The 24,255-nt window shown below is 44.0% G+C and overlaps 1 protein-coding gene across 4 annotated transcripts in view; it reads left to right on the top strand.

Moving 5' to 3' along the window:
* Positions 1-1,290: 1,290 nt before the first annotated feature.
* The window catches only part of AMFR (autocrine motility factor receptor), a 31,193-nt gene continuing 8,228 nt past the window's right edge, over positions 1,291-24,255 (top strand). Inside the window, exons 1-12 of one of the 4 annotated variants that reach the window (XM_074583241.1) lie at positions 1,291-1,637; positions 3,848-3,940; positions 5,891-6,055; positions 7,835-7,987; positions 12,175-12,215; positions 13,008-13,140; positions 13,702-13,835; positions 15,512-15,622; positions 18,606-18,796; positions 20,471-20,574; positions 22,623-22,757; positions 23,715-23,798. In XM_074583241.1, the coding sequence (XP_074439342.1) occupies positions 3,878-3,940; positions 5,891-6,055; positions 7,835-7,987; positions 12,175-12,215; positions 13,008-13,140; positions 13,702-13,835; positions 15,512-15,622; positions 18,606-18,796; positions 20,471-20,574; positions 22,623-22,757; positions 23,715-23,798 (1,314 nt within the window). In that variant the 5' untranslated portion in view covers positions 1,291-1,637; positions 3,848-3,877. Of the gene's footprint in view, positions 1,975-3,847; positions 3,941-5,890; positions 6,056-7,834; positions 7,988-12,174; positions 12,216-13,007; positions 13,141-13,701; positions 13,836-15,511; positions 15,623-18,605; positions 18,797-20,470; positions 20,575-22,622; positions 22,758-23,714; positions 23,799-24,255 lie in introns of all 4 variants that reach the window. The other 3 variants (XM_074583239.1, XM_074583242.1, XM_074583240.1) reach the window with 3 other exon arrangements.

Genomic DNA, 24,255 nt, shown 5'->3' with positions numbered 1-24,255 from the left:
AGGCTTGGAGGGGGTATAAGGTATATCTTTTCCCTCTGTGCCCCCTTAAGAAAGTAATACCCCAGCAAATTCTGTTGGGCTGGCCTGAGGTCCAGTTAAAATATGGAAAGTGAGATTAATTTTGTATATTTTTCTGTAGCTACAGGACAGAATTTGGGTCATGTTGAAATATTTTGTTAATGTCATATGCAAGTGGTTTCATGTTATGGTGAGCTCTTGTAGTGGACCAGCATGCTGTGTCATCCTGCAGGGGATACTCGTGCTTCCTCACCTCAACATTTCAGTCTCCTGTGGCTAGTAAATATCAACCTTTTATAGCGTTTTTTCTTTTTACATGCTTGGATAAACATCAATTCCAGTTGGATGTGTTCCTTCCTAATGAATCCCTTTAGCCTTCCGTAGTTTTGCTTAAGTCTTTTAAAGAGTTGGTTCCAAATGCTGCCTCTGATCAGAAGATGCACTGTTGCTTATGTGGTGTCCTCAATTATGAAGGCATCGTTGGAGAGTGCCCGCTGCCAAGAGAACTGAGATTTGCCAAAGTGCTTGGTTCTGTTGCCAGCTGTAGGGGTAAGCTACGTGCAGAACAATTGTGACAGCTTGGAGCTTCAGTCAAAATGAAGCTGCGCAGCATGGGATTGATACTGAAAGAATACTGGAAAATTGAGTGGTAGGGCTCTTTACTTTGGTCCTGTGGATCACAGAAGGGTTTGGGTTGGAAGGGACCTTAAAGCCCACCCAGTGCCACCCCCTGCCCTGGGCAGGGACACCTCCCACCAGACCAAGGCCCATCCAGCCTGGCCTTGAACCCCTTCAGGGATGGGGCAGCCACAGCTTCTCTGGGCAACCCGGGCCAGGGGCTCACCACCCTCACAGCAAACAATTTCTTCCTGAAATATAATCCAAATCTCCCCTCTTTCCGTTTAAAACCATTACCCCTTGTTCTATCACTCCACTCCCTCCCCAGCTTTCCTGGAGCCCCTTTAGGGCCTGGCAGGGGCTGGAAGGTCTCCCCGGAGCCTTCTCTTCTCCAGGCTGAACCCCCCCAGCTCTCTCAGCCTGTCCTCCCAGCAGAGGGGCTCCAGCCCTCCCAGCATCTCCGGGGCCTCCTCTGGCCCCGCTCCAACAGCTCCGTGTCCTTCTGCTGTTGGTGCCCCAGCGCTGGACACAGTGGTCCATAGAAGTATGGATGGAAGGGCTGGACATGTAGTTAGCAAAATGTATGGTTTCTTAGACAACCAGATAGGGAAAACAAAGCTAGTAGTGGTGTGTAGAACGGAACAGTTCTGGTGTGGGGAAGCGAGGAGGGATAGTGGAGGTTTGGAAGTCAGAGAACAACCAGCAAAGCGCTGCTGTCAGGGCCAGGCATTAACCTGTATCCCCCATCTCCATCGCTGTCTGCCCCTTGCAGTAATTTTCGTTAATAATTGCATTAAGCTGCCACTGGCAGAGCTCTGGGACGTCGTGTCCATTCCCTGCTTTTCCCGTCACGGGGCCACCGGAGGAGAACCCTCCGCTTTCCCGCAGCCCTGCGGCGGTGCGGAGGCCGGGGGGGAGCGGAGCCTCTCCCCGTCCCATCCCGTCCCGCCCGGGCCCGGCTGGCAGCGCCGCCCGGGCCGTGACTCAGCGCGCCGGGAGCGGTTAGTGCTGGGGCGGGGGGGCGGTTTGGGCCCGTTGCCTGGCCCGGCCCCGTGGAGGGGCGGGCGTTGGCGGCGGGGCGGGCGTTAGGCCGCAGCGAGCCGGCGGCCGGGCGGCGGCGAGGTGTCCGCCATGCCGCTGCTCTTCCTGGAGCGCTTCCCCTGGCCCAGCCTCCGCACCTACACGGCCCTCAGCGCCCTGGCCCTGCTGGCCACCGGCCTCAGCGCCTACCGCGCCCTCAGCCAGGCCCCGGACGGCGGGGCGGCGGGCGGCGAACCCACCGGGCCGCGGGCCCTGGACGTCGCCTACTACCTGCTCTCCGACAGCCTCTGCGTCTGGGTGAGCCCCGGGCGGCGGCGGGGCCTGCGGGCCCGGACGCGGCCTGCTACCGGGGCGGGCGGCGCGGCCTCCGCCGGCACCTCAGCGCGGCCGGGGAGGGGCGGGGGGAAGGCGGGCGGGCTTGGGAGGGGGTGTCTGGTTGTTGGTGTGTGAAAATAAAGAGGGGGGGTCCCGGGAGAAGGGGGAGGAGGGGGCCTCAGCCGGGCCACGGGCCCCTTCCCCTCAGGGGCTGCCGGGGCGATGGGGCTGCGGGGAACTCGCTTCTCTGGAGCGAGCCCAGGGAAGGGCAACGGAGCTGGTGAGGGGTCTGGAGCACAAGTCCTGTGAGGAGCGGCTGAGGGAGCTGGGGGTGTTCAGCCTGGAGAAAAGGAGGCTGAGGGGAGACCTTCTCGCTCTCTGCAACTCCCTCAAAGGAGGGTGTAGCCAGGGGGGCTTGGTCTCTTCTCCCAGGGAACAGGCGATGGGACAAGGGGAAACAGCCTCAAGTTGCGCCAGGGGAGGTTTAGGATGGAGATAGGGAAAATGTCATCACGGAAAGGGTTGTCAAGCCTTGGAACAGGCTGCCCAGGGCAGTGGTGGAGTCGCCATCCCTGGAGATGTTTAAAAGCCGGGCAGACGTGGTGCTGAGGGATGTGGGGTAGTGGTGGGTTTTGCCAGTGTTGGGTTGATGGTTGGACTTGATGATCTGAAAGGTCCCTTCCAACCTGGGCAATTCTCTGAAAGCCTCAAAGTTCAGGGCTTGGGCTTGTCCTTGAGCCATGGGTGGGTTTGGGCGAAGCTCTGGGGGTGTTTTGCTGCGGTGCAGGTTGGATTGTGCATTAGCCCTTCTCCAAGCACTGCGTGTCCTGCTGAACCATCAGGTATTCCCAGCCCAAGCTTCACCTTCTTATATTTTTAAAATAACATTTAAAGTCATGCAGGTAAGAGGAAGCATTGTCACCGTTTAAGAAAAAAAAATTCTGTTGCTCTCAAAACCCAAACCCGGCAGTGTTATACACATCTCGGCTCAGTAATTCCTCTAGCTGAAATAAAGTCTGAGCGAGGGGGCACCAGAAACCTAGTTGCATGGCTGCTGTTGAGCTTCCACGTGTCTGTCAGTCAAAGGTGGTATTAGTTGGATGTCTGTTCCATAACGTGCTTGCTTTTTGACTCGGGCGCTGATTTTTGAATATACTGAGCACATTCAGCCTTTCGAAGCTGGGTCTCAGGACCTTAAATTAAGAGCACTGGAAAAGTTGATTGTATGTTCTTCAGAAATAACAGGGTGAGGCCGCTTCATCATCCCCCCCCTCCCCTTTATTAGTGTTCTGCATAGGTCAAAAGTTAATTACAAATGTCTTGTCAAATGTTAGGAGCAGTTTTCTGCTCCTTGCTGCTTTGCTTTAAAGCAGTTTCCCCGGACGGATTTAAGCAGTGTTGTTACAGAAGGGGGGGTGTGTTATTCAGTATGTTTCGAGACAATGAATCTTGTTCCTGTAACAGCAGATTCAAACTGGAGTTTTCTCATTTGTCCTACGTTAAAAACAATGAGCATCTTGGTGATCTGTAAGTTTTGTCCTCACGTTCCTTGGTGCTAAGATTTGCTAATCTATATAAAACAATTTACCGTGAAGAGGTAGGCTTATGTGTTGGATATACTGGTGTATCAAACTGACTGCGTTAGTGTTTCTAGAAAAAAATTTAAGTGACTTATCAGCTACTGTACATGTCTTGGAAGAGGCCAGGCTTAAATTTCACCAAAAAAAAAAAAGGCAACTAAAACTATTCTGTGAACAATGGTAGGTTTTGTTAGACTCATTCTTTCCCCTCCTCTCTCTCTCTTCTTCTAAATAGGGCAAAAGTATTTGTTGCTGACTGCTTTATTTCTTTCCAGGTACTAGTGAACACTGCCTGCTGTTTTCTGATGTTGGTTGCTAAGCTAATCCAGTGCGTCGTGTTCGGTCCCCTTCGTGTCAGCGAGAGGCAGGTGAGACAGCTGTTTGTCGCCTTGGGTACCTGTGCTGGTTTGTAATTTCTTGGTGTACGACTGGTGTGGTTTTCTGTATGGGATGGCTGAAACTACACAAGAAAAGTAAATTTTAGAACAGCTTAAATCTTACCATTTGGACTTCTCACTTTTGAAAATGTTGTCCGGTAAAACCATACAGAAAACAATCTGCCCGAGAAAACCCTTCCTGGTTAGCTGGAACACCCGCAGCCACAAGCTTCCAGTTTATTTCTGAAGGCAACTTTTCTTTTTCACTATTGCTGTTGTATTTTATAAGCCCATGGTGGACTTGAAAATCCTGCTTCCTTAATGAACGTTGTCAGATTTCGTACAAGCGTGCCTCACTTAAGAATATTTATAAAGTGTTCTTCCCTATTCAGTTTGCGTTTGGCAGCATTTCTGCATTGTGTTTCGTAGTTAAGTTATCAGCACTGGCAGGATGAGTTCTCTCTGGTACCTTGTTTTGTGCCTTGACTGCTGGAGGAGCACTTTCCATCCTCAGACGCGGAGTGGGTGGTTTATCTGCCCTCAGGTTTAAGAGGGCATGTGCCAGAGGAGGGAGGTAAGCAGGGCTGAAAACTCCAGCTGTTTCGTCCTGCTCTTGAGCTAGTTGAGAACGTTTTTAAAAATTCAGCAAGGGAACCATTAAAGCCCAGGCTTTTTAGAAACAGGATCCTGCAGAAGATAAAAGCAGCAGCAGTGGTTTGAATAATATCTGTATATTTTTTTAAAAAAGGAGAAAGTCAGATGCTTAAGTTGCTCTGTGTAAATGCAGTAGCAGTGGTTTGAAGTGTGTTCGTATGGTTTGGTTTTTTTTTTAAAAAAAAAAAGATGTAAGTGCAGTTCTTTAGGAAAAACGAGGATTTTTGACATGCAGAACTGAGGCACATGAAGCTTCTTTAATAGCCATGGATCCCTCGACGCCCATTGTATTTGTGATTTGCACCCTGTAGAGCCTCCAAGTGAAGCGTATTAAAAACAAGGCACTCTCAAACTGCATTGGGCCAGACTTTCTTTCGTCTGTGTTGGCTCTAAGGATGTGGAATTTTAACCGGTGATAATTTCCAGGATGTTCTCTACCCTCTTAAAAACCGAAGTGAAAAGCAGTAGCAGTGTGGATCCCTGTGCGTTTGGACAGTGGGAATATGTTTCACTTCTCATGTAGAAGAAAGCTGGTTATTAATGTTGGCGTGCCAAAAACGGCAGCATCATGAAGAAATTCTGGGCCTGTCTTAACTAAACTCCTGGTGATTTCATCGTGTTCTTTAACAAAACGTTTTATTTCATATTTTTTTTTTATCCCCAACAAGCTGGCTTACTATCTACTGCTTCAGACCATCGTATTGTTTCTTTCATACTGCATTGTGCGTGGAAATAATTTATTTTTTTTTTTCATTGCTCATCCATCTCCTTCTCCACTGCAGGCATTGTGCTTTTTAAGAGCGGACTTTGTCATCCTTTCTTAATCGTCTGTACTTTTTGGCAGGTTTTCGGAAGCGAGGTGCTAGGCTCTTTGGGCATCTTGTCTAACTAACTGTGGCGGTTCTTCTAGCAAAGAGGACTTTGTGTTTGCGGCCCAGGAGCTGTGTCGCTTGGGCGTGGAGAATCAAACTGAGATGAAACTTGGTTTGTTTTAAAAAGTTTTAGAAGTATGGCAGGAAATTACGTTGTACGCCACATTGCACAATTATGCTGTGGTGGTAAAAAAGACTAGATAGGTACTAAGGACCACTAATATCTCGAATATGTGTTTAATTCAGTAGGGGTAACAAATACTATTCAAGATGCGTGTGCAGCAGGCTTTTTGCTAACCTATTGTCGCATTTCTACTTCCATCTTTTTTTTTTCTTTCTCTTTTCCCCTCCTTCTCTCCCCTGCATGTGGATTGCCAGTGCTTTCACGAGAGTAACTGGATGTCTTCCTTTACAGCATCTCAAGGATAAATTCTGGAATTTTATTTTCTACAAGTTCATCTTCATTTTTGGTGTGCTGAATGTTCAGACAGTGGAAGAAGTGGTGATGTGGTGCCTCTGGTTCTCTGGACTTGTGTTCCTTCATCTTATGGTTCAGCTCTGCAAGGATCGCTTTGAATATGTAAGTTCTGATGAAGGGCTGCCTTTTGGGACATGCAAATTCTGCGTCTGGTTTGGGCACTGGCTCATAATAGATTACAAACACATCATTTAGGCCTTTTCCCCACCCTGCGGTGCTGAGCACGTGCACCTCCCAGTAGCTTTGAATACTTGCTTTAAAGTGCAACATCAATCTCACTCCTTCGGTTTTCCCATCAGACAAATGGAGCTGAAGATACTTATTTTCTTTGATAAATTGCTCCTTATGCGTGCCCTGTAATTACTATTACATAACTCTGTGAGATGTCTTCATAGCTCTCCTTAGTGAAGAAATCTTGACAACAGAACATCCCCTAGATTGCTGCCCTTCAGTATGGGTCCCTAACGCCCATGTCTGCGGATTCTGTGCTCGGGGTTCAAGCTCGTTTACATCTACCAAATATTGACTGCCCATGTCTTTACAATATACAGTGCAATTTTCTCCATAAGCTGTATCCCAGTTTCTGTTAACACCAGGAATAAATTCAGTAGAGACACAGAAACTGAAGGCTAGGCAAGGAAGAAGGAACTCGAATTTGAACAATAAATCTTGCCCTTTTAACATCTATAATGGACACGCATTTTCCTCAGCTCCTCTGTCCTGGAATAAAAGTTTGAACTAAATTGAATCTATGAATTTCCTTTCGATAGCTCTGTGCTTTGTAATAATTTTTTTTTTGTTATTAATATCCAGTAGGGCCTGTTAATTCACAAGTAGCTAAGCACTAAGTTTGAAACTAGATTGGTTGGGGTTGGGAAAACTGAGACAGAAGTGAACAAGGCAGTCATCTGGTATTTTTAGTGTTGTTCAGAAAGCTGTAAAAGAACAAAGCCCATGTGGGAAGAAATCCTTATTATATGCCTTCTGCCTTCAAAGCACATATCATATTTTTTTACTTGGACAAACGGTACTTGTGTGATCTGCCTTGCAAACTCAGGGGGATGTGGAGCTGAACCAGATATGAACAAGAAAGAACCAATTTAAAAACTTCATCCATCAGACCAGAGCGAAGCTTTGGGCAACTTCTTTTTTCCTTGTCGTCTTCTTCCGTTTCCTGCCCTGAAAATAACGGGATGGACCACCTGAATACCTTGCCTCTTGAGTTGTCTTTTATTTAGACAGCCTAGGTGTAGCCTACCTTTAAGGTAGTTTAGAGAATTAATACACTATATATGCTATTCAGAGACAACCGATTTCGGTAGGTTCTGTCCAGCAGTCTCTAGGTGCAAGTTAAATTTTTCAGGGAGGTGTCTCTTTATTCCAGAAGAAAATGACATTGGAAGAACTAGAGGCTGGAAGATCAAGCTGGACAAATTCAGATCAGCTGTAGGGTGAAAAATTGGCAGAACATTTATTCTTATTGCTCAAAGACTGTGTAAGTTCAGGTGTGTTTCTAAAACGTGTGTTCATCTTAAGCAGATGCTGTGGATTTGGTGCAGAAACTACTGTGTGAGAAGGTGCCTGTGGTTTTCTTGCATGGGTGATCCAAACGTTAGATCAAATGATTGTAATGGTCCCTTCTGACTTTAAAAGCCTAGTGAACGTAAACGAGAGCAAGATGAGCGGGACTTTGGGGTGGTGTGTGGTTTTAGCTTTATTCTGCATCATTTATTACCACAGTGTGTGGTTGAGGTCTTGGTTTTATTCTAGAAAGCAGAAGATTTTCCTGAATGAGGACTTGTTTGGTGAGGCGACTATGGAAGGCAGGGTGGCTGAAGTACTCCTTTAAACCTGTTATGCACCTATATGTTTGTGTTGCAGCTTTCCTTTTCTCCTACCACACCCATGAGCAGCCACATCAGAGTCCTGACCCTGCTCATAGCCATGCTCCTCTCCTGCTGTGGATTAGCAGTCGTCTGTGGTATTATTGGCTACACCCATGGCATGCACACGTTGGCTTTCATGGCAGCAGAGGTGAGACTTCCTTCATAACGTGTCGTGGTTTCTGCTTTGCTTTTCACCCCTCACTTGGGGGTCTCTTGGTTTTCTTTTAGTTTCCCACAAGGAAGAAACTCCGAAGATGCAAACAAGCCCTCCCGTCTTCTAGAGTAGTTGCCAGATCAGCTTGCTTTCTCTCTTTAGAGTTTAAGCCTGCAAAAAATCTTGATCTGAAGAAGAGAATGAGAGGATAAATCTGTAAGGTGATGCTGAAATGAAATGGCAGCCTATGAAAAAATAATGGTTGTGCTTCATGAGCATTGCAAGAGGGGTTAGTTGAAATGGCTGCTAGAGATAGGGAGAGAGTGTGTATGAAAGTGTAATACACACCTCAGCCTGTTTCTTTGAGGCTGTGTTTTCTATTTAATTTCCCCCAAAAAGGAACGAGACTAACATCCTTTCCTTAAGGCATACTCAGGGGATTTGCTTACGTTTGTGCAGAGAGATGCGTCTCAGCTGAGATGAGCAGCCAATGTTTGTGCACTCCTGAACCCATTGCGGCGTGGAGTCAACATCAATGTGTTTGTGGGGTGAACATCAGTATGTTTTTAATGTTATGGTGAGTTGTTGCGCTCTGCCCGAGGAAGTAATAATCTTAAACAAAGGGGTGGTAACCAGAGTAATTGCAAACAAGTCGTGTTAACACATCCTTGGTTCAGATAACAAGTAGAGTGTGTGGTTATTCTCCGATCTTGAATTCATACTTGGGAGTTAGTGAGGGGGAAAGAAAACGGTCAGCTGATCGTAGGAGAATATGATGCTGGTCACACCACAGTTCGGTTATTTAATATGTCAGTTTACCTTTCCTTAAATGTGAGAAAATGCAAGGCCAGATTTGTAATTACCCAGTGGAAGGGTGTTGAAGATTTGTCAGTGTCCCTAATAGGTGGGGTCTCGTTGGTGGTGTGTCTCTTATCTTGGCTTGGCAGAAGGATGTATCAGCCTTGTACCAGCATGGGGCAGGTTTATCAGGGAGCATTGCAGTGCCAAAGTGTTGCCTCGTTAGTGCTGCGCCATGTAGTGGTGTACGTGTTTTGGGTTGCAGGATGGGGCCCAGCTTTTCATTTCGGTGGGAGCTGTTCTGTCTGCTTGTTAACAAAGGAGGGGCTCGGTCAGCATAAACGTGTGGTCCTCAGCCCAGCCATGGATCCACACAGCCGCTGGTGGCCAGCAGAGGAGGTTTGTGGGGAATGTATAGGAAAGGGTCTTCTACCCTTGCTTGCAGCGGCTGGCGTTTGAGGACGTTCCTGAGCTGAGCATTGCACAAGCCTGTTGGGCTTGATAGCCCCAGATGGACTCTGGAAACTTGTCTGATTGTTTATTGAACTCATTTATACTTTGGCCTCCGCAATATCCAAAGGCACATTTAACTTGGCTTTCTGTACACAAAAAAGCTCTGTTAGTTGTTCTGAGTCTTCTGTCTGATAATGTCCCTGGCTGTCATCTAATACATTTATGGTGAAAAACCACAAAGACTCATTCCCTTTTTACTCTTGTTCACACCATTTGTTGTTTTGTAGACCTTTCTCTTGTTCCCCTTCTGACTTTCCTTCCAAGCAAAAGACTTCTAGTCTGTTTAATATTTCCTATGTGAGATTGTCTCATATCTCGCCCTTCCCTGAACCATTTAAATATGCCCTATATGGGTTAGGTGGCCATGAGTAGTTTCCATGATTTTAATACCCAGCGCTCATTAAGTGGCATAAAACGTTTAGGTTTCTTTCTGTGCAGTTACGAGCAGTGACACCTCGTGGCAGTCCTCAAGCTCTCAGCAAAAAGCATTCAATCTTGCAGCCTAAAATGTTTTCCTGATGGTGGCTTGTGTGATGCTGTTCGAGGGGGACCCTGCCAAGTCTCCTCCATTAGTGGGTATTTAATTACATTAAGTTACATTAAGCTATTCATCTCTCTCTCCTGACTCTGCAAACATTGATTTATCTTGATGCCTCAGGGTTTTCAATAAAGCAATTTAGATGTTTTTCTCAGGTTTTAGTTAGGCTTTCCCTGGTTCTGTGTTGTTGGTCAGCATTTTTTTTCCTGCATAGGGTGGACGTGAAATTTGCAAATGCCCAGAGGAGGTTGAATAAGGACAGTCTGTATTTTTGAGTAAACATTAAGCTGTTTTGCCTTAATACATGGTATTCGAGAATTAGGGCTTAGCAAGTAATGTCCAGTCCATCTTTGCACCTTTTTTGTTGTAAGAAGGAATTACTCCATTCCCATAGCGGCCGTCCTCTAATCCTGTTTCATACAGCTCAATTAAAGCTGCATAATGACAGTGCTATTCAAATCTTAGAATTGTACCTTACAGATAACAGTATATTTTCCTGTAGAGCTTCTTATGCCGCATCCATTATCTTAGGGTTTGAGTGCCTTCCAGTCGCGTGCTCATCTACGTGACTGGTGTCTGCCACTATCACGGAGCCCCTGGGGGTAGAAGCGTGTGTGTAGTGGAGCAGAACAAGAGCTCTTGAGGTGTTGGTACTGAAAATGTCCTGCTGTACATTTAGAACCTTGGATTACAGAGTTGTGTAACTTGTGATGCAATGTTGGGCTTTCTGCGAAGCATTTCTTGTGTCAGAACATTGAAATGTGTTTCTGGAAACAGTGGGGGAACCAGAAACTAGCACCTTGACCCAGTCCACAGCAGCTTGTCTTTTTAATCTTGATGCTCTTGCTGCCTCAGCACTAACCACTATAAATCATGTCTTGGCAACATTAACTTCTTAAAAGTTGCGAAAATTGGACTCTTCAGATTTCTACCTGACAGACGTCTTCCTTATCGGAGACTTTATGCCATGTGTACTGGTTTTGACACCAATTAGTGCTCGATGGCATGTCCATCCAGCAGCTCAGGTAATCGCCCTGCTTCATCACTTGCCTGGTTAGGATTTGGACATATTTACTTTTCCTCTGTGGTCTGCTCAAAGTTTCTCCGTAGCCAAAAGCCTTGTGTGAGCAAGGTGTTAGTCTCTGGTACCCACATGTGGGGTAAGAGGAGACAGAAGAGGGTCTCATATTGTGCCTTGCAGGAGCAGCTAGGGTGCCAATTTAACTTTTTTCTGAAAGATGTTAATGATGAGAACAGCACAACATGGTAGATGACTGCTGCTACCTTCTTGCCTTTTTTTTCTGTTATTTTAATGATGTGTGTGTCTTACCCTGAAGGCCTTTTTAGGATGAAAGATTGCACTGATGTTTAGTCACAGGAATACTTATTTTAAAGCCAACTAGCGAACAGTTGGCAGATATGTTGGGTATTACTAAGGGTTAAATATCCATCAAAGTATTTTAAGAATGCTTTTTACAAGTGGAAAAAAATGCTTAAACCAACTGTTTTATTGCTATATTGGGAAGTTAGTGGTTTTGATAGTTCTTCTGTACTGTTTTTGATACTTATGCTGAAGGCACGCCATCAGACCAGTTTTACAGAAATGGTTTCAGTTGCTCATTGTAAATCCCCTGCATCTCAGTATCACTTGGCCTCTGCTAACGAGGGGACAGTCTCTGGAGGGGGTTCCTCCTGTCCGGTTTTCTTTCGCTGGGAGGATACAACAAAGGGACAGGGCTCTTTGGGCCTGACAGGTTAGAGAGAGGTGATGGGACCACGTTTCTTAGATGACAAGAGGCCATGGACATGTGGTTAGGTGTTCTGGAACCAGGCCTTTCTAGTGACTTGTCTTTGTACTTCTGATCTGCTTATGCTTTCTGATACACTCTTTTTTTTCTCTGTACTTAGCCTAGAGAGGTATGATTAAAGAGAGAAGTTACTTTTGCAGTGTCCACTTCTCAGCAAAGGGGAAAAAATATTTGAAAGTGCTTCCATGGTATCACTCATGCTATTAAGTGATAAGAACAGAAAAAGGTGGTACATCCTATGTAGTGGGGGAAAAAGCGAGACTTAAACAACAGTGATGCTAGTGACTGCTCCAAGAGCATTGTGTGCTTGAGAACAATTTCTTCTGTATTTATATATGAGCTTCATGTTTGTCACAGGTATATTGTGCCCACGGTCATCTATAGTGACTGTTGGTTCACAGGAACTTGTTAAGCTGCAGTAAATGCATTTTGTATTACAGCCCTTTAGCTCCTGCCTCAGTACCACTCTCCCTGCCAGAATGTTGTTAACGTACCTTTTGTTTTTTCCCTCCTGTCTTCCGCAGTCTCTGCTTGTGACAGTCAGAACAGCTCATGTGATTTTACGGTGAGTACCTTACGTTTTGCAGGGTGGTTGTTCGAGGAGGTAGCGCATATAGCGTGTTGATTTAAGAGCTATATGTAGTTACCTTATTGCAGTGCAGATGCATGTTTGGAGATGGACAAAGGTGCTTAACCTTAGCCTGTACTATTTTTAAGCATGAATTCTGTAGTGCATAGATAGCTTTAGTGGGTGCTAATAGTTTGAGGCATGGATTAAAATGGATTGGTGCTGCCGTATGAGTGTTGATATATGCTACTTAATGTCATCCTACTGTGTTTCTTTTAAGATCTTTACCTCTAGAACTTTTGCTTTGACAAAGTAATGTGCACGTGCAGCTGTAATGCACATGTATATGCGTATGTAGGACATGATGTGTAGCACAGAACCTTTTTGTCCAGGTCACTATTGGCATTCCAGGTCTGTCACCAAGCTGTAGTGCCTCACCTGAGAAACACCTCATGTGCTGAAAAACGTCGGTCCATAGTTACTGTAATCCCAAGATTGGCTTTTGGTACATGCAGGAGTTTTTAGCAATCTTCTTTGTCAGCTGGTGGTATCTGTCATGCCAGCGTGGCTAAGCATTGATTGCCTTTTGTCTTTTTAAAAAGTTGCTGTTTGAAACCAGAAACAAGAAAAAAAAGTCCCCCATGAAAGCGCAGAGTGTGGGCACTGAGCTTAGGAAGGGCAAAGAATCCATATCCAGAAGTTGTTTGAAAAACGGATAAAGTAGTTTGAATGCTAGAGATGCTATTTAACAAAAAGGATAGAATAATGTTAATTTCCCTGCTCTTGCAGATACGTAATTCATCTCTGGGATCTCAACCATGAAGGAACGTGGGAGAGCAAAGGCACTTACGTCTACTACACGGATTTTGTCATGGAGCTAACCTTGCTTTCACTGGATTTGATGCATCATATTCATATGCTGGTATGAAATACTGAACATAATATTGAGCAAATAGACTGGCCTTAAAATAAAAGGCGCTTGGTATATGTATTTTATGTATTTTTTTGCTTTGCTGATATCATGAACCAAGTATTACAGAGAAGTTCTTTAAATAAAGAGGAAAATGTAGTGTGGGGGGTTCTGGCATTCTTTCCTGCTGTGTAATTGGAGTCCTCACAAATAACTTTGTTACGGAGTATTAACTACTGTGTAATTATTTGTTTAATAGGTGTTTAATTAGCTCTGTAACTGAGTAATATCAGACTGAATTATTTTAACTGGCAGGGGACATTAAACTGAACAGGACCGGATACAGTTTATCCTTATAAATACTGTGCTGCTTAAGTTGTATCTGAAGATGTAACGAGTAGCGATATCTGTGAGCGCTTGTGGTTAGTCTGAATGGGCTCAACAAAAGGAAAATTCTTCAGTGCTGGTTTCTTGATTATTTTTTTTTCTCTTAAGACCTGATGCAATTTACTGTGGCTGCCTCTTGGTTCCCGTGGTGTTTGTTTCTAATCACCACTCTGTTTTTTTCCAAAGCTATTTGGCAATATCTGGTTGTCAATGGCGAGCCTGGTGATTTTTATGCAGCTGCGGTACCTGTTTCATGAGGTTCAACGAAGAATTCGGCGGCACAAGAACTACTTGCGTGTGGTTGGAAACATGGAAGCAAGGTGAGCCTCTTCCTTGCTCTGGGATCTTGATGTGGATCTTGGAGAGAGGACCCTGATGAAGAAGTTGAGATTCTTTTTGCGTTCCTTTGACACACGATGGCATGGTGTAAGCTGGAGAGATGCCATCTTGCAAATCAAGCTTTTAAAGTCTGTACGCTTAGGGTATGTTTTTACCCATTTTATTTGTTAAAGAGGGACACGCTTTTCAGGTTTAATAGATATGTAGGATTGACTTCTATAAAAGCAGTATTACTGGTAGCATATTACTGGCAACAAGTGAACTACTCTGTCCGGTATTTTTTCTCCTGTATTCTCTTGTATACTACCTGAGGTGCTGGGGTGCATAAGCTCTGCCTGTTTCAGTTGACAAATATTGGCTTTGGCTGTGATAGAAGTAAATGCTCTTAAATTTCATTAGGCCATACTATTCATTTACTGCCTGAAATGAAAGCAAAATATTCATTAAAACCTGCTCAGCTTTAAGTATGTATTTATTAAACCTGAAGCCAACTTTAAACACTCTCTACTTGTAGTTGAGCCGAGAGTGCCTTGGGATTACTTTATTCCATCCCCTGCACTGAGGCAACATAGAGAAATCATGAGGCCTGTTAAAACCTAGGATTGTGCCAGATCCTACTGCATCTCTGATCCACTGTTTTCATAACTCAGCTACATCCTTACTAATTTTAAGAGCAACAGGCAGTTTTACTCTTTCTGCGCATCACTACCATTTTCATTGTGGACTTAAGTGGGTTTGACTACCTCTGATACTTGCTGCTATTGTCCAGATGGAGAAGACTAACTTCTCTAGAAATTCCTGAGGTTTTCGTTGTGAAAAGTCATTTAATGTCTGTAATATCAGGTTAAGAGCTGCATAATGAAGTTCATCCACAATGCGTTGTTTCTTTTCAGTAAGATGTAGCCGCTAAACCCCTTTAAGCTGCTCACAAAGCTGTTTGAGTTGCAAGTGTCTCAGACTTCTTGTCTGAGCAACTTGATGTGGTTTTGTCGTTATGATTGTTCTGGAAGAGCCACTCTAACTTCCTCCTGAAGCTGCCAATGGCAGCGAGCTCCCTGCCTTTTCAGGTATATTCCGCACCAGCAGTACTGTGAGATGTTGTTATACCACTTGTCTCTATATTGTCCGTGTTTGGGTACTGTGTAGTAGCTGCTTGTACGGCTCTAGTTTAAAAAAAGAAAAAAAAATGAAATCAAAGACAAATGAGGGTTGGCAAAATCTGAGGCCGAAATTAGTCAGACCATAAATGCTTATGATCCCAAGAAGACATCTTAATGGGTACAGCTATTAAAGCTCATTTAGAAAAATGACGTAAGCCAAATCCATACATGCTATAATTTGAGGTTCTCAACCTAATGATCATACTTCTTGGAAGATACTCAGTCAAAGCATTTTGAACCTAGGATGGATGCAGAGATGTGCAAAAAAAAAAATGTGCCTGCAAGAAGGTATATGGGAGATACGTGTGTGTTTGTGTGTCTTCCTTTGTGGAATGAGTTCCAGTAATAGAAAAAAAATAGCAAACCTGCTGGCACTCCTCTCCCAAGGAAGAGTTAACATGGAGGATAAGGTTTTCTCAGCGCGGATTCTCTAGACAGGAGGTCACGCTGAGCTGGTGCAATCGTTATTTCTGTCTCTTCCTTTTTCTTCCTTGTAGGTTTGCGGTTGCAACGCCAGAGGAGCTAGCAGTCAATAATGACGACTGTGCCATTTGCTGGGACTCCATGCAATCCGCACGGAAACTCCCTTGCGGCCATCTCTTCCACAAGTACGTTGGGTGCACCTGACTGTAGAAAGGAAGGGATATACATATAGGCACGTCTGAAAGTTACAGCAGGATGACAGATAATATCTTGCTGCCTGGGCCATCTTGGTCTGACAGTAATAACAAAGTACAAGTCAGGTTCACTCCGGTCATTTTGATGTTGGGAGTTGTTTCACCTGCTGCATTCTTTCCCCCCCCCCCCAAACTGAGAGTATGCGTCTTGTCAGCTAACAGGTAGATAGTGTTGAGTTATGGTATCTCAACTGCAAGTCTGTACCCTGCCTTGCTGTGTAACTGCTTGCTAAAGCACACTCTTTTGCCCCTTACTTTATCCTATGCATCACCTCTTCCTTGAGGGTGTGTTGATTTCCAGGAGAGGAATTAAAATTAGAGTTAGATCCTTAAGTACCTTTCAGATACCAGCTTTAAAGAGAAAATGAGGAATATTTTTAAGTAGTGCATCCTTGTATGGTGATGGGTCCCCCAGGACAGTTGTGGAGGTCAGGTCTGATTATATGATTTCATGGGGGGATGAGTCCATCAGGGCTATAAAAGAGATTAATCAAATTAGCTGAAGAGGTCCCTAAGCAGCTGGTAGTTGGAACTGGGAGGCTCTTGACCAGAGGATCGCTCTATATACTGTTTCTTACACTCGGTAGTGAATAGTAGCGGATGCTTGTGGGGATGGTGTGCTGAGCTAGATGCGCCTTTTCTTGCCTCTTTTGTAGCAGTGCTTGTATTTTCATGCTTGTGCTTAAGAATGAAAGGAGAGATGGGGATTGAATCGGGTGTTTCTGAAGTGCCATGGGTTTAACATGCATGGTCAGTTAAATCGTCCCTGTGGTGTAATATGAGCAAGTTACTTTCTGCAAATAGATTTTTGCTTTTCTGGTAACTGTCAAACCAGAGGTTATAATCTGTTTGCTAATTTGTTGTCATTTATGACAAACCTCGCCATAAATATTTATCTGTGTTCCAAGAAGTCTCTAATGAGATAATGTGCCTCCATAGCAGAAACTCCTCTTCCAGTGCTACTGAATCGTATGAATATTTAATCACCTACTGAGCACTTGAGAACCCCAGGGTCTTCTCTTCAGAAAGTTGTTTTCTCTGTGTCTAAAAGGATCCTTTTGGATTTTTTTCTGAAACTAAGTTACACTTTCCTCCTTGGTGCATTTGGGGAGGGAATATGTTACAGCGCATAACTTAACGCTTGCGTATAAAACCGGATGTAATTAATAACCCTAATTACAACCTAAAAAAGGTTTCTCTTCTCGTAAAAGCCTGGTGATTTTGCCAACAGGCTAAACATTGCGTCCATTCTCAATCACACGGGAATTGTTTCATAGCCATTTATTTGGACGAGAAGAGAAGATGGCAGGGAAGGTTCACAACGCTGAGATCAACTCTGTGCCTAAATATTAAGGAATTTTAATGGAAATAGCTGTCTGAATCTCTTAGCCTCTGTGGAAACTCTGTCCTTTGTCTTCTAGGAAGCAGTCAATTTCAAAAGATTGTTGCTCTGAAATGTTGCTGACCTTGACCTGTTGTTAGTCATCCTTCTACTGAGGTGCTGTAGGTGACCGAGCCCTTCTGCCTGCACGGTACAGAATGGGTATAACCACGGCTGGCTTGCTGCTGATGCAGGCTGAGGGCTTCATGTCTGCCCCAGCACCTCAGTGGTCGGGCTGGTGAGGAGCTGTAGCGTGGTGGTAGCTTGTCTCACTCCCGGTGTTTCACAAGTGACCTTTTGAGTACAGCTCTAGTGGAGGCTGGAGTTTGGTGTGTGCGGGCTGGTTTTGCTGTAGTGATGGAGATGAAGTTGTCCAGCATCGGCAGTGCTGACGTGCCGGCTCTGCTGATGACCAAGGTGGTGGAAGATGGTAGATTTTCACTGTAGTGCTTTGGTTGTTTCTGGAAAACCCATCACTGATTTCTAAACTCTGCTTAACCCTCCATTTAAATATGATGAAAACCGCTTTGGCAATACATCTGTACGCTTCAGGAATTGCGCAGAGGGCTTGTATCCTTGACTTTGCTCTGGTCCCGCAGTTAGGGCTTTCTTCTTGCTCTGTTGCCCAAACCTGTAATCCGTGCCTTTGCTCCATTTGTGAATGCACAATTTGGGAAACAGGTTTATTTGACCTTTTTGTATTTCTCTACCTTTCTAAAGTGTTTTGAGAGCTTCTGCAGGAAAAAAACTGTCACCCTGCAAGCGTGAAGTACGTGTTACAATATTGAGATGTGTTCAGTTCTGTGAAATTCAGTTCTTCCATACTGAAAATTAGGTTTAACATGCCAACAAATAACACAATTGGGTCATACCAGTCTGAGTCAAAAAGCAGGGAGAGCTCTTGAGTGTTTAAACCTGCATTTCAAACACTTTCACTTTCTGCAAGGCAGCAACTGTTCAGAATTAAGTAAACGTTGTAATGGCACAGCACTGGTTAGCATTAATAAATGTTTGGAGAGTTTCCAGAGTGGTACTCACCTTGGTGGTGATTTGGGTATTGATATTTTTGAAAAGATACTCGAAAAACTTTGGAGGTGCCATTGCCACTTCACGCTGACAGGACTGCTATGAAAATGTGTCAGTATATATTAAATATTTCTCCAGTTGGGTTTTGTCCTTTTTCAGTTGGGGATGGTGAGAGAAGAGAAATGCTTTGTTTCCCCTTCCAGCCAAAACTTGCTTGTTCTGAGCTAGAGGGACAACAAACTTGGAGAATGTTTTAAGTTGGTGATAAATCTGCATGCTTGCTTATAAAAAGTGAAGACTTGAGTATTTTCAGCTGAAAGAAAGAAGAGCCCGGTGCCAGAGTCATCAGGAGCTCATCAAGCGTTCCTCAGAAATTATCTCTGAGCAGTCCTTGGGCATTTGTCGATGTTCTGTACAGAATATGCTACAGCTGCTTGATGTACTCCTGATACCGATGTCTTGGAAAAATGCTGCAAGCTCACCATAACATTACTGTTTTCCTGTCAGCTCGTGCCTGCGGTCCTGGCTGGAACAAGATACATCTTGCCCTACCTGCAGAATGTCTCTTAATATCACTGACAGCCATCACGTGAGGGAGGATCACCAAAGGGAAAATCTGGATGAGAACCTGGTCCCCGTGGCGGTAGCAGAAGGCAGACCACGCTTGAACCAGCACAATCACTTCTTCCACTTCGACGGTGAGCTACGCGCGTTTGAGAGCTGATGCTGTTCCCCAACTAAATGAAGGGAACAGCCTCCTGTAGAAGGGAATTCTGTCCATGCTTCAGTGGAAACTTAAACTGGAGTTTGTCAAACACGTGTGTTTCTTACAGTTCTGTTGCAAGAGTTCAGATAAGTGTCTCTGAGGTTGTCCAGAGCTACAGAGATTTCTTGAAAGATTTTGTATAATTGCCCCCTTTGCCTTGATTTGTTGTCCTTAGCAGCTTTAATGCTGGCCTTTATTCATTGTGTGCCATGTTGACCAACAAAACGGGAAATTCACATGTCTTGTTTTGCTACTGGGCGGTGGGTTAATCAGTGACAGTTGAAGAGGGAAAAAACCTCTGTGGTGGTCTAAATACAGTCTAAAAGTTGATCTTTCTGCTATTCCTAGCTAATGTGAGGTTGTCAAAAGTCCATTTGCCACTCCATTTCCAAGAAACTCACAATGCTTGGTCAGGTGCAGAAGTCCGCAGAAACTTATCCTTAGATGGCATCATGTAACCAGAACGGTTTTACATACTGGTTCCAGTGACTTCAGTGGTGTGTTATAACTACACACAAAGCAGAAGTGATTTCAGACCATGGTAGTTCTGTGTGTGCAGGTAAACTTGTTCTGAAAGAGACCATTTCCATTGCTTATCTTCCAAAATTTTATAGTTTATAGTTAGTGTGTGCTTGTCTTCCACAGTTGCCCAATATTTTGAAAGTTTTTTGTTGTTGTTGCTTCTCAGAAGGTTTCACTAGTGCAAATACCCAGCTTTGGGCTTTGTCCTTGTGGAGCTCCTGTGATATAGCTGAGATGCTGCAAACTTACGTAGTGACCCGTTCTTTGTTGGTGCTGGTTTTGCAATCTTTGGAGATTGTGGGAGGAGAATAATGGTCAGAGAAGGGTCAGACATTTCTAGGTACCCTGAGACTGGGTGATAGTTTCTTGCATGGCTCCTACTTTTGGGGTGCTTTAGGTCTCCAAAGGACATTTATGTGTAGAACACCACTCTGTTTTTTGATAGCTGTCCTCCCCAGTGCTCTCCTGTGGATTGGAGACCCACAAAATTACTGTAGAGCTGGAAGGAGAAGTGGCATAGAGCAAACCCTGTGTTTATTTAAATGGAAACACAGAAGGAAGAGGGAGCCAGCCATTTGCCCTACTCCGAGCCGAAGCACACAATTGCAGCAGCAGTCGCTTTGTTCTGTTACTCTCTGTCCCTTTATAGTAATATTTTCTCAGTGATGCCAGCCATGTATAATTTGACCCATTTTGGGACCAGTTTAGAAGCTGTCCTGTTTTTAGTAAAATTGCTGGAGTTCTTCATGTATTCCAGAACTGAATTTGGCTCCAGATTATTTTAATTTTCCTTTTAATGGGAACATTAAAACAAGAAAACCAGGATGTGTTGTTTTCTTGGTCTTCTTCTGGCCCTAAGATTGTTAAGCCACTATGACAGCATGTTTGAAGACAGTGTCGGCTCTTACTGATTTACTCCAGCCATCTCCGTGTTTGGGAGACCTTAGGGATGGATTGCGCTGCAGAACTCCCCCGATGTACCTTGTGGAAATATGAAGACTTGTGTTAAGTGCATGTAGAAGCACTTTGCCTGCTGAGAGCCTCATATTCTTGCTTGACTTTCTTGGTGATTTCTTATTCTTAGGCTCTCGAATTGCCAGCTGGCTGCCCAGTTTTTCGGTAGAAGTGATGCATACTACAAACATCCTGGGTATCACGCAAGCCAGCAACTCCCAGCTGAATGCTATGGTAAGACTGCTTTAATAGTTCGCATCCCAGCCTTCCTATTATTTGCATTGTCGGGGGGAGGTATGTGTAGATGGAGAACATAAAGGGGAAGGAAGTCAAAACAGTGTTTAGGTGCCACAGGAAAGCTATTTTTTGAGAGAGAAAAGGTTTATTTTAGTGAAGTTAGGGCTATATGTTGGTTCAAATGCGCAAACGTAAAAGAACAGGTTCGGAGGCAGGTAAATGAGGGAGAAAAATTGCACATGCTTTCTGCATAGGTAGGCAGACTTTTTCTCAGCTTGCTTAGTGCAGTTTCTTTAGCTTTTTTTCAGTACTTACCTTCACTCACGACTTGCAGTAGCAAAGGGTGTGAGTCTGTAACCAAAAGAATTTAGCTGTTAGTCAAGTGGTAACTGATCCAATCCTTTCTATAGCTTTTGATTTTTTTACTATTTATTTTTAATAGCGCTAAGCTCCAAGATAGCTCCTTCTGTTTGAGTGTCTTGTCAGTGCGAGATGGGGCTGAGTAGCACAGTTAACACTTGCGGATTCATGGTGGTGATGGGGGTGTTCAGGATGAAATCCCAGGTTTGTTGACTTCTTACCTAAACACTCTGATGTAGTACAAAAAGAGAAGGATACGGCCTCACGAAACACACAGTCTAGCTGTTCATGTAGTTTGAGAAGTGCTGTTTGCTTTGAGTTCTTAAAGTGACTGTGTGCTCTAGCATGTTAATAAATGTTTGGTGAGGTATCTCATGAAAGTGACAGAATTTTCTGAAGGGGAGATCTCTCCTATCACCTTCACTACTGTTTAAGTCTCAACAGGATAAGGCCACAATTTTTCAGGGGTTTGAGGCAAGACGGGCGGGGAGCAGTAAGGTGTTGGCAGATTAATTACTAGTTAAATATTCAGGAACTCTCCATCTAAGGGTAGTTTAGTTCTTCTTTTACTGGACACAGTGACACAAATGGGCTTTTGTTAAGGATGAGTAATGATTTTTTACCATTGGGTATTATTAAAAGCAGAGTAGCAACTTAGATTAAAATGCCCGCTTTAATGGAAAAGCCCAGGTTAGCAAACTATTAGCGCATTACACATTTTTAATAGAAAATAAGTGAAATTCTCCTTTGTGTTACTGAATAAAAGCCTAGGGAAGTGTTTTGAGGGAAAGCGCAGAGGCTGAAATGCTAAATCAGTTGTTTTGGTCACAAGGTAGTACAAAGGAGAGTTAGGTTTGCTGTAGTTGCTTGGGTTTGAACTCGCTGTCGGCTGGTGTATAGTTTTTGCTTTGCTCTCAAAACTCCTTACATCCTTCTTTTCTTCTTGTTGTTTTCCTTGCCCAACCCATCCCCCTGTAACTTTCAGCGTTAGTTAAAATATAGATTTCAATATGTAATGAAGTGTAGCTGTTGGCCTCTAAAAGCATATTATTTGTGTGCTCTCTTACTTTTGTCTATTTAATTTTGATATTATTTAAGTAACTTGAAATTTGATAATAACAGTTCCCTGCCAACTCAGTCTGATTTACTTGAGCTTTCAGACCCCATTAAACTGGTTTGTAGGCAGGGTGGCTGGAGAGAGAAGGTTATTAAAACTTATTCCTCTTGTCTTTACCAGTACCATTTTAGAACCTGTCTGGGACAAGGAAATATGATACATTGTTTTTTCGGTGTTGATCTAACTTTCAGTGACTCATCTGAATTTTGTATAGATCTTCATTAAAAAGGCTGTCATAAAACCAAAAAAAAAAACCCTGTGGGTTGGGGAACTTTTGAAGCCTTTGTGCACCTACAAGCACTGTTCAGGAACATAAATTTTCAGGACCACATGGTGTCTCTATAGGAGTTGCACTTCTGCTGTTGGCTTCAGTGGAGTCAAAATATTGCCCTGGAAGTCAATGCCAGCATGGGTTTTCTTGCTCTTGTTTGTCTTTCTGTGCGTGGGTTATCATATCGTAAACAGCATCTCTAAGCTGTTCATTTTTTTAATCTCTTTCTGTTGAGATACGTGCCAGCTAGCTTTTATTTACTGCTGATACTGACTGTAGAAACCTCGTTTTCTCCAGGCCCATCAGATTCAGGAGATGTTCCCTCAGGTCCCTTATCATTTAGTTCTACAGGATCTGCAGCTAACTCGCTCTGTAGAGATCACCACTGACAACATCCTAGAAGGGCGCATCCAGGTACCTTTCCCCACACAGGTAAGTCATAAAGCCATGCCCCTAGAATAACTTACTTCCTTACCACACAAGGTGTTGCAGTCGGAAGCACCAAACCAGTTTTGGCAGTCTAGGCTACCTTATATCTCCATGTTGCAACATCTGATTTGATTGGAATGTCTCACAGTGGTGTGTGATTGAGGTATGCACATCTGTTCCTTGCTGTGGCCCTTAGAAGACGGCCTTTTAATTTCTTGGGATGGGTCTCAGGTCTGCTTTAGCATTATCTATTTGTAACACAGGGTATTTTCTTTATGAAGGGTAGTCAGAGTCTATTACCCATGCCTTATAGCTTGCCCCCAGTTGATGTGATTGGACTGCAGATTGCATGAAGTGCTTGCATATGGAGTCTCAAACACGTTATATAGTGCTAAATTCTAGTAAAAAATCCTTGCGGTTTGTTTTTTTCTTTGTTTAAATCTCTGTCAATGCAGTATATTCAGTCATGTACGAAAAATATATTGAAAATGTCCTAGCTAGACTAGAGACAAATATTTGTTCAGTTAAAGCAGCTCTTCTCGGTTGCTGTTGTGCAGAGCCTTTAGAACATTTCCAGTTGATTTCTCTGCTGACAGATAATTCAATTGTACCACTTAGGAAGGTTTTCTGCAAAGAAAGTAGTCGGCAAAATGATGCCTTGTTCTTAATTAGTGATAGCAGATTTCAGTAAAGCAGTCTGGGGACAGTGTTTCTGTTAATAAGAATATTGAATTCTGGTTCTGTGCACATCAGATAGTACTGTTATCTGGAGTCTGCGTGTGAGGAAGCAGAGAGAATTCTCTTTCAACACAGTGCATTCTGTTTATTGCTAACTTATCTGTTTCTAAATTGAACATAACACATGACGTTGCAGAGGGCAGGGTTTGAATGTGTTCAAAGAACTTGTTTTTGTTTTGCCATTTCACACACTGTATTAAACCCATGATGTTTGCATTGCAGCGTGCAGATAGCATTAGACCTGCACTGAATAGTTCTGTGGAACGGCACAGTACTGATCAGGAGGATACTGAAACTGTCACCCAGGTAATTTGGCATAAAAACAGGCAAAAAAAACCCCAACCCCACAATTAGAAGCTGCATAGACAGATAAGTGCATTTTGTTCTGTCCCAGGTCAGGTTGGTGGCAGCCCTTCCTTACATTTCATGCCAGAACTAATACTGTCAGGCAAATGAAGTGAGACTCCAGCATGGTGCTGCCGTAGAGAATTATCTGTGTGCTTTTCTTTTTCCTCCTTGAAGGAAAGTGCTCTCAAGTGGCACAAAGAACAGAAACAGATCACGTCTCTGTTCACGTCTGGTCAGGCCCATGCCCAGCGGTGGAATAGGAAGAGCAGGATGCTTTGCTCTTCCCCTTCCTTTTCCCATTCTGTACATCTCCAGACGCTTCCCTTAAAATGAGCAATATTTCTCTTCTGGATATAACAATTCATTTGTGTTCTTGGAGGAAGCACTTGGAACGTGGGGAGCTTCAGTGTGAATG

This window comes from Larus michahellis, chromosome 4 (genome assembly GCF_964199755.1).
Source record: "Larus michahellis chromosome 4, bLarMic1.1, whole genome shotgun sequence".
Taxonomy (NCBI): domain Eukaryota; kingdom Metazoa; phylum Chordata; class Aves; order Charadriiformes; family Laridae; genus Larus; species Larus michahellis.
The sequence above is the reverse complement of the archived record's forward strand: the minus strand, read 5'-3'. Positions and strand labels throughout refer to the sequence as shown.